The sequence below is a fragment of the Nerophis ophidion genome, linkage group LG04 (assembly GCF_033978795.1).
Source record: "Nerophis ophidion isolate RoL-2023_Sa linkage group LG04, RoL_Noph_v1.0, whole genome shotgun sequence".
NCBI lineage: Eukaryota > Metazoa > Chordata > Actinopteri > Syngnathiformes > Syngnathidae > Nerophis > Nerophis ophidion.
In genome coordinates, this window is record NC_084614.1 from 25,331,299 (window position 1) to 25,343,474 (window position 12,176).

Below are 12,176 nucleotides of genomic sequence, written 5' to 3' on the forward strand. Positions count from 1 at the left end.
GCAATATAAATATAATTCACATTACAATACACGTCAATACAGGGTATAAAATTGATTCGAACTTTTGCAGTATCTCCCATCCAAGTTTATACATGCCCACTCAAAATGAGATGTGATGATAACATGGCCAAAAAATAAGTCTCGGTTTCTATTATATTTTTAGGACACAACTGTGTAGAAAAGACTGCAAGATACTACTAATGTGGTAATCTTGTTGAGTTGTTCATGAGCTCACCACTAAAACTTCTACAAGGATAACATCTTATTTGTAACAAGTAAGTATCTGGCGGTGTCATTTAACACTGAGCACATTCATTAAAGCAGGACTTTTAGCACACAGCTGTTCCTAATGTTGTGACCAGCAAGTGTAAGCCGAAACCATACACCACCCCTTTTGATGGATTCACAACCAGTTTCAGGTTTGAGATAAGATAAGGTAAGGTAATACTACCAATGTTCAAGCAGTTCTCTGTATATTTAGTCACATGCTGTCTATTAGACATACAATACGAAATTGTTGTATACAGAGGCATTTCATTATGGAATACTCTTCATTTAAATGTTAGGACCATTCCCAGTGAAAAAGCATTTAAGAAACATGTAAAGTCACTTTTTAGACTTAAGAGTTCATCTTTCATGTTATCGGTTTGAGAACTTTTTTTCTCTTTCCCTTTTTCCTTTCTTTTATTGTAACTGGGTTGTAGCTGAGATAGGCACCAGTGCCCCCCGCAACCCCAAAGGGAATAAGCGGTAGGAAATGGATGGATGGATTAGCGGATGTTCTGTAACTGGATCTGTATACTGTTATTCTTTATTATTTTGAGATTTTTCTTTTTCTTTTCCTTTTTCCTTTCTTTTATTGTAACTGGATTTACGTATGTTTTGTAACTATATCTGTGTACCGTTAGGTTATTATTTTGAGAATTTCCTTTTCTTTTTCCTTTTTTATTGTAACTGGATATGCATATGTTCTGTAACTGGATCTGTGTACTGTTATTTTTTTGAGAAATTTTTTTTTTCTTCCTTTTTTTTAAAATTGTAACTGGATCTGTGTACTGTTACCTTTTTATTATTTTGAGAATTTTATTTTCCTTTCTTTTAATTGTAACTGGATTTCCACATGTTATTTAACTGTATCTGTGTACTGTTATTTTATTATTTTGAGGAATTTCCTTTTGTTTTTCCGATTGTAACTGAGACAGGCTCCAGCGCCGCCCGCGACCCCGAATGGAATAGGCGGTAAAAAAAAAAATGGATGGATGGATGGATATTGTAACTGGATTTGCGCATGTTCTGTAAATAGATCTTTATATTTTAATTTTTTTGAGAATTTTCTTTGCCTTTTTGTATTGTAACTGGATCTGCATATGTTCTATAACTGAATCTGTATACCAGACCTGGGCAAATTAAGGCACGGGGGCCCCATGTGGCCCGTTGAGCTTTTCAATCTGGCCCGGAGGGCATTTTCAAATATTTTTTTTTAGATCTTTAAGATGGAAAGTGTAGCTGCCATTATGATGTGCAGTGAAGTTTTCAAATGACCGTAAATCTTGAACTATACAAAGTATTTCCATGGCTGGAATCTGCGCTTATGGATGATATACCAGTTACTATGGTAATATATTTAGTTACTATGGCAATCTAATTAGTTACTATGGTAATCTACGTCACAGCAGCTCAGACGAGAAACCAAGCAGTGTGGGTGGAAAGAATTTCCACAGACGCGAAAGGAGATTTTCACAACAAAGTTCTAAAGCTTAGTGATGTATAGAATAGAATAGAAAGTACTTTATTGATCCCTGGGGGAAATTCAGCAAATATCAGATATGTCAGATTGTAGGTGGGTTTATTGTGTACCCTTCCGTGTTCACATTTCACTGTTTGTTGGATTTTTGTTGCGTTTCACTTGATTGCAAAATGTGTCGATCAAAAGGGGGTGTGACATTCATATTTTGTCAATATTCAGAGTTTTATCGTTCATAGAAAAAAAAATTACATTCCTTTTTTTAAGGCGGTATGTCGATGAGTTGGCGACTTGTCCAGGGTGTAACCCGCCTGCCGCCCGATTGTATCTGAGATAGGCACCAGCGCCCGCCTGCGACCCCAAAGGAAATAAGCGGTAGAAATGGATGGATGTCATAACATTTTTAACATTCAATCAGACATTACTGTGAGGTTTTGTATTAGTGTTCCTAAAAATAGATACACCAGCCCCCAGACATATTTTTTTCTCCAAACGTGGCCCCCCCGAGTCAAAATATTTGCCCAGGCCTGCTGTATACTGTTATTTTATTTTATTATTTTGAGAATTTTCTTTTCCTCTTTTTATTGTAACTGGATCTGCGTAAGTTCTGTAACAGTATCTGTGTACTGTTATTGTATTTTTTTATTTTGAAAATTATCTTTTTCTTTACCCTTTCCTTTCTTTTATTTGTAACTCGATTGGTGTATGTTTTGTAACTGGTTCTGTGTACTATTATTTTTTCAACATTGAACTTTTGAAAAGGACCACAGGAAGATTTGCCTGGCGTTGACTTATGGGGATCCTCAATAAACAATAAAAAATAAATTACCGTATTTCCTTGAATTGCCGCAGGACATATAGTATGTGCCTGCTTTGAGGTACTGCCGGGTCAAACTCGCTTCCCAAAATACTTAGCACATGCTTTGTATTACCGCCTGGTCAAACTCGTGACTTCAGGAGTGACACTTCCCCTGTCATCAGTTTCAAAATGGAGGAGGCTGATTTTAACACCAGTAATTTGAAATCGCATAAAGGGAAGAACATTAAGAGCTATTCAGTGGGATTTAAGGTCCAAGCTTACATCACACTCAAGTTTTTACTGCATACCTTTGGTAAGTGCCGGAGTGAGAAGATGTTTTAAATTAATTAGCACCCCTGCGGCAATTCAAGGAAATACGGTAGTAGTTTTCCAACTGTATTAACGTCCTCAATTCACCTGAACAGAAACGTCCATTTTGAAAATAGTCTGTCGCACCGGTTAGCACCGCCTTCGAAAGTCCTAATTATTTAAACTAAGAAATGTGGGTGCTTCTATTTCAGCACGTAAAGTTTCCAATATGTATTTAAAAAAAGAGAGGCAACAAAGTTGTGATATTTAGCTCACCTGTTACTACAGACGTCAACAGAAGGATCGAAACCAAGCAACCGAACAACATGTTTGTCGTCGACCTTGGCGGTGTTCTCTCGTCACAAAAGTTACACAGAAAGAAGGTCAGGGGAGGAAATTATCCGCTGGCTTGCAAATGTTATTACTCGAGAGACAATCACGACTTCAATGAGGGTCCACTCGCGTCGTCGTCTGTGCAGGTAACGAGAAGAAGTGACAAGCTCGCGGAAACTTTACTTCCGGTTAAGGAGCCGCTCAGGTGTCAAGAGGGGAGGGGGCGGAGCCTAACAACAGGTTGAACAACATTCAGCTCCGCTTGAAGGAAACAAACGCCTGGGCGTAGCATTACATTTTTTTCCCAATTGCTTACACACTAAATTTAAAATGTTCATAAAGTTAGCGAAGTCTACACGCAGTAAACAAACCACTGTGCAGCTTAGCCTAATATTAGGCATAGACTCTGCCTCACAGTTTTTGCGAAATATTACACACAATGCTTTACAGCAGGGGTCACCAACGTGGTGCCCGCGGGCACCAGGTAGCCCGTAAGGACCATATGAGTCGCCCGCTGGCCTGTTCTAAAAATAGCTCAAATACCAGCACTTACCAGTGAGCTGCCTCTATTTTTTAAATTTTATTTATTTACTAGCAAGCTGGTCTCACTTTGCTCGACATTTTTGATTCTAAGAGAGACAAACCTCAAATAGAATTAGAAAATCACCAAAAAATAACTTTTAAAGACTTGGTCTTCACTTGTTTAAATAAATTCATTTTTTTTTTACTTTGCTTCTTATAACTTTCAGAAAGACATTTTTAAAGAAAAAATACAACCTTAAAAATGATTTTAGGATTTATAAACACATATACATTTTTACCTTTTAAATTCCTTCCTCTTCTTTCCTGACAATTTAAATCAAAGTTCAAGTAAATTTATTGTTGTTATTGTAAAGAAAAATAAATACATTTTAATTTAATTCTTTGTTTTAGCTTCTGTTTTTTCGACGAAGAATATTTGGGAAATATTTCTTCAAACTTACGATGATTAAAATTAAAAAACATTGTTCTGGCAAATCTAGAAAATCTTTAAAATCAAATTGAAATCTTATTTCAAAGTCTTTTAAATTTCTTTTAAAATTTTTGTTCTGGAAAATGTAGAAGAAATAATGATTTGTCTTTGTTCGAAATATAGCTTGGTCCAATTTGTTGTATATTCTAACAAAATACAGATTGTATTTTAAGCTATTTAAAACATGTCATCTAAATTCTAAAATTAATCTTAATCAGGAAAAAATACTAATGATGTTCCATGAATTCTTTTTTAATTTTTTCAAAAAGATTCGAATTAGCTAGTTTTTCTTTTCTTTTTTTCGGTTGAATTTTGAATTTTAAAGAGTCGAAATTGAAGATAAACTATGTTCCAGAATTTAATTTAAATGTTTTTCCTGTTTTCTCCTCTTTCAAACCGCTCAATTAAGTGTTTTTTTCATCATGTATTCTCTACAAAAAACCTTCCGCAAAAGGAAAAAAAATGTACGACGGAATGACAGACAGAAATACCCACTTTTAATATATAATTATATATAGATTTATTTATTAAAGGTAAATTGAGCAAATTGGCTATTTCTGGCAATTTATTTAAGTGTGTATCAAACTGGTAGCCCTTCGCATTATTCAGTACCCAATAAGTAGCTCTTGGTTTCAAAAAGGTTGGTGACCTGTGGCGTACATTTTTTTCCTAATTGCTTACACACTAAATTTAAAATGTTCATAAAGTTAACAAAGTCTACACACAGTAAGCAAACCATCATGTTGTATGCATGTTCGAAATAAACTCATACTCATACTCACACTCATACTGTGCGGCTTAGCCTAATATTAGGCATAGACTCTGCCTCACAGTTTTTGCGAAATATTACACACAATGCTTTACACCAGGGGGTTATCAACGCGGTGCCCGCGGGCACCAGGTAGCCCGTAAGGACCAGATGAGTCGTCTGCTGGCGTGTTCTAAAAATAGCTCAAATATCAGCACTTACCAGTGAGCTGCCTTTATTTTTTCTATTTTATATATTTACTAGCAAGCTGGTCTCGCTTTTGATTGATTGATTGATTGATACTTTTATTAGTAGATTGCACAGTTCAGTACATATTCCGTACAATTGACCACTAAATGGTAAGACCCGAATACATTTTTCAACTTGTTTAAGTCGGGGTCCACGTTAATCAATTTGCTCGACATTTTTAATTCTAAGAGAGACAAACCTCAAATAGAATTTGAAAATCCCCAAAAATATTTTAAAGACTTGGTCTTCACTTGTTTAAATTATTTTTTTATTTTTTTTTACTTTGCTTCTTATAACTTTCAGAAAGACAATTTTAGAGAAAAAATACAACCTTAAACATGATTTTTGGATTTTTAAACACATATACCTTTTTACCTTTTAAATTCCTTCCTCTTCTTTCTTGACAATTTAAATCAATGTTCAAGTAAATTTATTTTTTTTATTGTAATTCTTCATTTTAGCTTCTGTTTTTTCAACAAACAATATGTTGGTGTTCTTGGGATGCAACTCAGTATTCTTCTTCTTCCAAACACGACGAGTTGAGTTTATACCACAAAGTTCTATTTTGGTTTCATCTGACCACATGACATTCTCCCAATCCTCTGCTGTATCATCCATGTATCCATTTTGGTATAAACTCAACTCGTCGTGATTGGAGGAAGAACAATACTGACTTGCATCCCAAGAACACCACACCTACTGTGAAGCATGGGTGAAAACATCATGCTTTGGGGCTGTTTTTCTGCATAGGGGACAGGACGATTGATCCGTGTTAAGGAAAGAATGAATAGGGCCATGTATTGTGAGATTTTGAGCCAAAACCTCCTTCCATCAGTGAGAGCTTAGAATGGTTGACAAAATACTTATTTTCCACCATAATTTACAAATAAATTATTTAAAATTCCTACAATGTGAATTCCTGGATTTTTTTTCACATTCTGTCTCTCACAGTTGAAGTGGACCTATGATGAAAATTACAGACCTCTGTCATCATTTTAAGTGGGAGAACTTGCACAATCGGTGGCTGACTAAATACTTTATTGCCCCACTGTATATAATGTATATTTATTTATTCATTAAAGAGATGTTTTTGGTTTACAAGTTAACTTTTATAAATAATAATACAAGCATGTTTAACACATATAGATTCCTTTCTTTCATGAAGACAATAATATACGTTGGTGTATTACCTGATTCTGATGACTTGCATTGATTGGAATCACACAGGATTCACAGTAGTGCTGATAACGTGATGATATCCACATTTTTGAATGGAGGAGAAAAAAAGAGCTCCTTTCTGTCTAATACCACATGGAAGTGGTTGGTTTTTGGCATCTTATTTGTCCAGCTTCCATACTCGTTTGTATACATTTTTTATGAGAGCAGCATATGTGTGTGTGGCCCTTCAATGTGTGACAGCAGGTGAGTGACGTCAGTGAGTGTGTGGGCGAGGGAGGAGAGGGAGCGGTCGTTTAGGGCGGGGGAGTGGCTAGTGTTTTTGTGTGGGATTTGACTGTGTGCAAGACGTAAATAAAAAGCCACGATTTGCAACTAATCGCTGGACTCGTCATTTTGCCCTGGAGTCCGGAATTGTGAATACCCACTGCCGGCTAAAGTGAAGGGTGTTGCCCCGAGAATCCATCGGCCCTGGAGAAGTGTCTCCCCAACACTCCTTGACTAAGGTCTAGGTGTCGGAAGCACGAAAGGTGCAACACACTTTACAAGAAATACATTGGCGGCAAAATCTGTAGTTTGCTAGCTTGTGCACGCTAGCTTTCTGAGACTCTTATTTTGTTAGCGCAGGCAGGATGAAGCAGGGCTTTTAATGTGACGACAGGTACTGTGCAGTCGGTTTTTAGTTTTTAGAGTTTTTACAGCAGGTAGGACGCGGGAGTTTGTTGAAATAAAAAGTGTTTCTCGCCCTCTTTTTGGTCATGTTTTCTTAATGATCCGGCAGCAGCCAGCGTCATCTCACAAGACCCTCGGGTGCCGTGAATGTCAATCAAACGACGAAAATTACGTTTTAGTGAAGATTTATGATCGCTAATTTTTAAGTCTATTTTTTAATGCCTGGCTGGCGATCAACCGACACACTCTCCACGATTGACTGGTAGCTCGCGATCGACGTAATGGGCACCCCTGCTCTAGCCTTTAAATAGACCCCCTTTTTAGACCAGTTGATCTGCCGTTTCTTTTCTTTTTCTCCTCTGCCCCCCTCTCCCTTGTGGAGGTGGGGTGGGGGAAACAGGTCTGGTGGCCATGGATGAAGTGCTGGCTGTCCAGAGTCGGGACCCGGGATGGACCGCTCGCCTGTGCATCGGTTGTGGACATCTCTGCGCTGCTGATCCGTCTCCGCTTGAGACGGTCTCCTGCTGGCTTCACTATGGACAGGACTCTCGCTACTATATTGGAACCTTTATGGACTGGACTCTCACTGTTATGTTGGATCTACTATGTACTGGACTTTAACAATATCATGTTAGACCCGCTCGACATCCATTGCTTTCAGTCTCCCCTAGAGGGGAGGAGTTGCCCACATATGCGGTCCTCTCTTAGGTTTCTCATAGTCATTGTAACCGACGTCCCACTGGGGTGAGTTTTTCCTTGCTCTTATGTGGGCTCTGTACCGCGGATGTTGTTGTGGCTTGTGCAGCCCTTTGAGATACTTGTGATTTAAGGTTATATAAATAAACATTGATTGATGATTGATTGAACACACACACTAGGTGTGGCGAAATTATTCTCCGCATTTGACCCATCACCCTTGATCACCCGATGGGACGTGAGGGGAGCAGTGAGCGGCAGCGGTGGCCGCGCCCGGGAATCGTTTTTGGTGATTTAACCCCCAATTCCAACCCTTGATGCGGAGTGTCAATAGTATTAGCTAAAAGTCTGTATTTATTAATGGCTGGAAAAAAGCCTCAAACAATTCCTACCTTTGCTGCAAGTTCCTGAAAAAGCTGCCAAGAATCTACAATCATAAAAAAAAACAACAACTGTAAAATCCTGAAGGGACTGAAAATGAAACACAGTGAAGATCATTTTGCGACATTCACAAGGACCGGGAAAAAAGAAAGGTTACAATATAATGTTTAATCTCACATCAGTGGACACAAAAGCACATTGTACTTTTGACTAATGTCTAACACTCACATTTTCCAACAGCCCACATTACCGCTAAGATAACAAACTGTGCTTCTCATCCCTCATTCCAGTCGTAGTTTGCTTCTTCTTTACCAGTGAATATGGCCTTCACCTTACAGTAAGTCCAAACATGGCAGGTCTCATGCATTGTTTGAGTGCGTGCATCGCTGTGCTTGACATATATGCACCAGCTCTAGTGTCAGCTACAGGAGCATGTAAACATCCCTTTCATTACCGTAGATAGTAATTCCAAAATATATTTGATTGAACTATACCTCGTGTGTCATGCATTCTTGTACAGGTTTTGATGAGGTCAACCATCATCTACTGTATTTGGCATTTGGAGTTCAAACCTGAGCTAAATTTGGTGAAACAGAATCACTAAATCACATTTCCTATGTAGAGATAAGGTATATTGCTCAGCTAGTGCTACAGTAAATGCAGTAGCATGTGTTCACTAGATATACGTTGTGTCAGCACACAGCCAGGTGTTCGGGCGCTTCACAGCCGTTGAAATGCAAGCAGCACCGGAAATGTCATCAAAGCCAACATCAGGCCACTGCAGCTTTGTAACAGGACACTCTGTGCAGAACACGGAAGGAGGAGCTCTGAAATGAAAAATGAGATGTCACTCAAAGGAACCCAAACAGCTGGGGTGTAAACGCCAACTTACTTTTCTCCACGACTGAGGTTTTGGACGCCGTAGGCGAGTCACCCTGCTTGATGTTGCACGTGAAGTTGGACTTGCCATTCGGCAAGTTCTTAAACAGCAGGCGGCAGATGTTGCCCGGGAAAATGCGGGCTTTGGCGCGATTCTTGAAGGGGGCGTGCTGCTCCTCCTCGGGGTTGGTGGTGTCCAGGAGTCGTTCACCTTGCGTGTATTTGCAAAAAGCTTCCGGTGACTCAGCGGGGAGAGAATATTTGCAATCTAGCCGGACGTGGTGCTCATCTATTGAGCAGTAGGACAACTTCACCACCTTCTGAGCTGATGCCAAGCCTGCATGCAGAAACCCACACAATTAGTGTTGTGATTGAAAAATTACTAAAAATGTCGGTAACACTTTAGTATGGGGAACATACTCAACATTAATTACATGCTTATTAAAGTAACAAAGATTTAATTTAAAGTTATTTGGAAACTAGGGTAATATATAAGGGTTACGGTTAGGGTTACAAATAAGCAATAACTCTGAGGTTATTGGGGGAGGACTCTTATTGGTTGTATAATTAAGCCATACAGAATAAGGCAATAATAAGTACTTAATAGTGACTATTCAAGACCCAATATGTTTTCTAATTTGCATGACAATAAGAAAGTCATTAATGGTGAACATGTGTTCCCCATACTAAAGTGGTACCATGATGTCGTTTTGTGAATGGACCTTACCGAGAAGACAAATTGTGGCAAGGAAAAACATTGTCCTAACTGTCCTGTGGGAAAAAAGACTGATATCAATATTGGATTTTTAGTAGCAAGATTAGATTTCAATACTACAAAATGAGAACAGTGCAATACACAGCAACCTGACTGTTAATGCTGTGCAGCAAAGAGCTAGAAAGTTCTCATAACCACACCTACAAATGCTGACTAGTTGCCAACAAATGATTCATCACCTCGGCTCAGAAATCATCTATTCCCAAATCTTTTGTATTGCAGTTTTATACAGGAGGATGTTTGCTTGAAACCTCAGAGAATTACAAATATTATATTATTCAGTTGCATGAAAAAGTATAACAAAACAGATTTACTGTACATGCTTTCCAAAAGTCAATATTTACCTCAGGTGAAATTCTGCAAGCAATCGCGTATGAATCATCCTCACCTTGTCTGATGCAGTTTTATTGCTCTCCTCAGTGCTCTGCAGTGATGCCAGGGGTTCGTTACAGTAGAGGTCGGCTCCGAGAAGGAACACAGGAGCGAGTGAGGGAGGGGGACAGTGAGGGAGGGGGAGAAAAGGCTGCTCCAGTCAACTTCAGGGACATTTATCAAAATGACATATGATTTATATTGATGTTTCCCCCCCATCACTGGGGGACACTTTGATCAGCTGACACATCTCATTGGATATATTGTGTATTCTCATTCATTGTTGCCAAACTCTAGTCATTGCAATAGTACATTTCATCATTGTATCATATTAATCATCACAATGCAAACACATACAGTATATGAAGGGATCTTTTCCCTATAGTTTATGTACAGTACATCCTTTGGCTGGAGCTGGAGTTATCACTATGCAATATGTTCTATCAGTGTGACTGTATGTATATATATATATATATATATATATATATATATATATATATATATATATATATATATATATATGTATATATATATATACATATATATATATATATATATATATATATATATGTATATATATATATATATATATACACATACATATGTGATGGCTTCACGGTGGCAGAGGGGTTAGTGCGTCTGCCTCACAATACAAAGGTCCTGCAGTCCTGGGTTCAATCCCAGGCTCGCGATCTTTCTGTGTGGAGTTTGCATGTTCTCCCCGTGAATGCGTGGGTTCTCTCCGGGTACTCCGGCTTCCTCCCACTTCCAAAGACATGCACCTGGGGATAGGTTGATTGGCAACAGTAAATTGGCCCTAGTGTGTGAATGTGAGTGTGAATGTGAGTGTGAATGTTGTCTGTCTATCTGTGTTGGCCCTGCGATAAGGTAGCGACTTGTCCAGGGTGTACACCGCCTTCTGCCCGATTGTAGCTGAGATAGGCGCCAGCGACCCCCGCGACCCCAAAAGGGAATAAGCGGTAGAAAATAGAAGGATATATATGTGACAATCTGTCACTTCATTTCTGTTTGTTTTCCTCGTTCTTGTATTTACTTCCTATTCAGTGTTCTTATTTTGGTTTCCACTTCCTCCTTGTTCCGCTGAGCACTGTTCATTTCACACACCTGTTGTTGTTTGGCAGCTGGTCCACACCTACTGCCAATCAACATGTATGCTTTTTATGCCTTCTCTCAAACACTCCTCAGTACTCAATGATAATTCTATGTTTGGAACTTCTGTTGGCAAGACTGTTTCGTGTTTTTGTTTTGATGAGAATTAAAGTTATCTTACCTGCTCTCAGCTCTCCTGGTTTTTGCATCTTGGGGTAACAAAACGGCAGTCATGCGTTTTCCTAACAATATATATATCAGTGACGTGCGGTGAGGTTTATAGCTGGTGAGGCACTGACGTAATCAGAATCAGACTGACAAATATACAGTATAAATATACAGATTATTTGCCATTTGATTGGCAACAGTTTATGGGTTATGTTTCATTTCTGCATTCTTTACAAATACAAACTGTCGCCCACAAAATGTGCATTTCAGTAAAAACGAAACAAAAATAATGTTATCGCCGTCTTACCTTATAAATGAAGTCCATGCACCGGTCCTTCTGGGTATAAATAGCCGTCACTTTCTGGTAAAAGTCCTTCCTTTAGTTTTAAATGTCTTATAAGAGTTCAACATAGTTGCCGCGATTCGCAGAGCTCCTACTCTGATCATTTCCACAAAATGCAAGCTGCTGTTTGGCGAGGAAGCAGGTCGCATTGATGACATCTTTTAAAATCTCTCGGTTCTCTTTTACCTTAGCATTGTGGACACTGATGTTGAGTCACCACTGTTCATCCAAAGCCAAGTCTATCCTCATCATCCCAAATATTTGTAGCGCAATGTAGCTTTGAATATGAGCGGCCGACCGCTCATGTTTGGTGAGGCTTCTTTGCAAATTCTTTAGGTCACAAAATCCCATTTGAGTCCGCACAGTTCCACAGGTTGAAAAAAGAAGGCAAGCAAAGCAGAAAGGGCAGT

At 38.7% G+C, this 12,176-nt stretch overlaps 2 protein-coding genes across 3 annotated transcripts in view; both read right to left on the reverse strand.

Annotated features, from left to right (window-relative positions):
- The window catches only part of f11r.1 (F11 receptor, tandem duplicate 1), an 18,159-nt gene extending 14,774 nt beyond the window's left edge, over positions 1–3,385 (reverse strand). Inside the window, exon 1 of the mRNA XM_061897628.1 lies at positions 3,129–3,385. Within this exon, the coding sequence (XP_061753612.1) occupies positions 3,129–3,180 (52 nt within the window). The 5' untranslated portion in view covers positions 3,181–3,385. The remainder of the gene's footprint in view (positions 1–3,128) is intronic.
- A 4,891-nt stretch (positions 3,386–8,276) lies between these two features.
- On the reverse strand, positions 8,277–10,409 carry LOC133550540 (uncharacterized). 2 transcript variants are annotated; one of them, XM_061896503.1, is made up of 4 exons: positions 10,162–10,409; positions 9,726–9,769; positions 9,012–9,335; positions 8,277–8,946 (listed from the first exon to the last, which is right to left on the reverse strand). In XM_061896503.1, exons 1-4 carry the CDS (start codon positions 10,362–10,364, stop codon positions 8,840–8,842), a joined length of 678 nt encoding a protein of 225 aa, XP_061752487.1. In that variant the 5' UTR covers positions 10,365–10,409; the 3' UTR covers positions 8,277–8,839. The 2 variants fall into 2 exon arrangements, with proteins under 2 accessions (XP_061752487.1, XP_061752489.1); XM_061896505.1 differs by having other exon boundaries at positions 10,118–10,175.
- Positions 10,410–12,176: the final 1,767 nt, after the last annotated feature.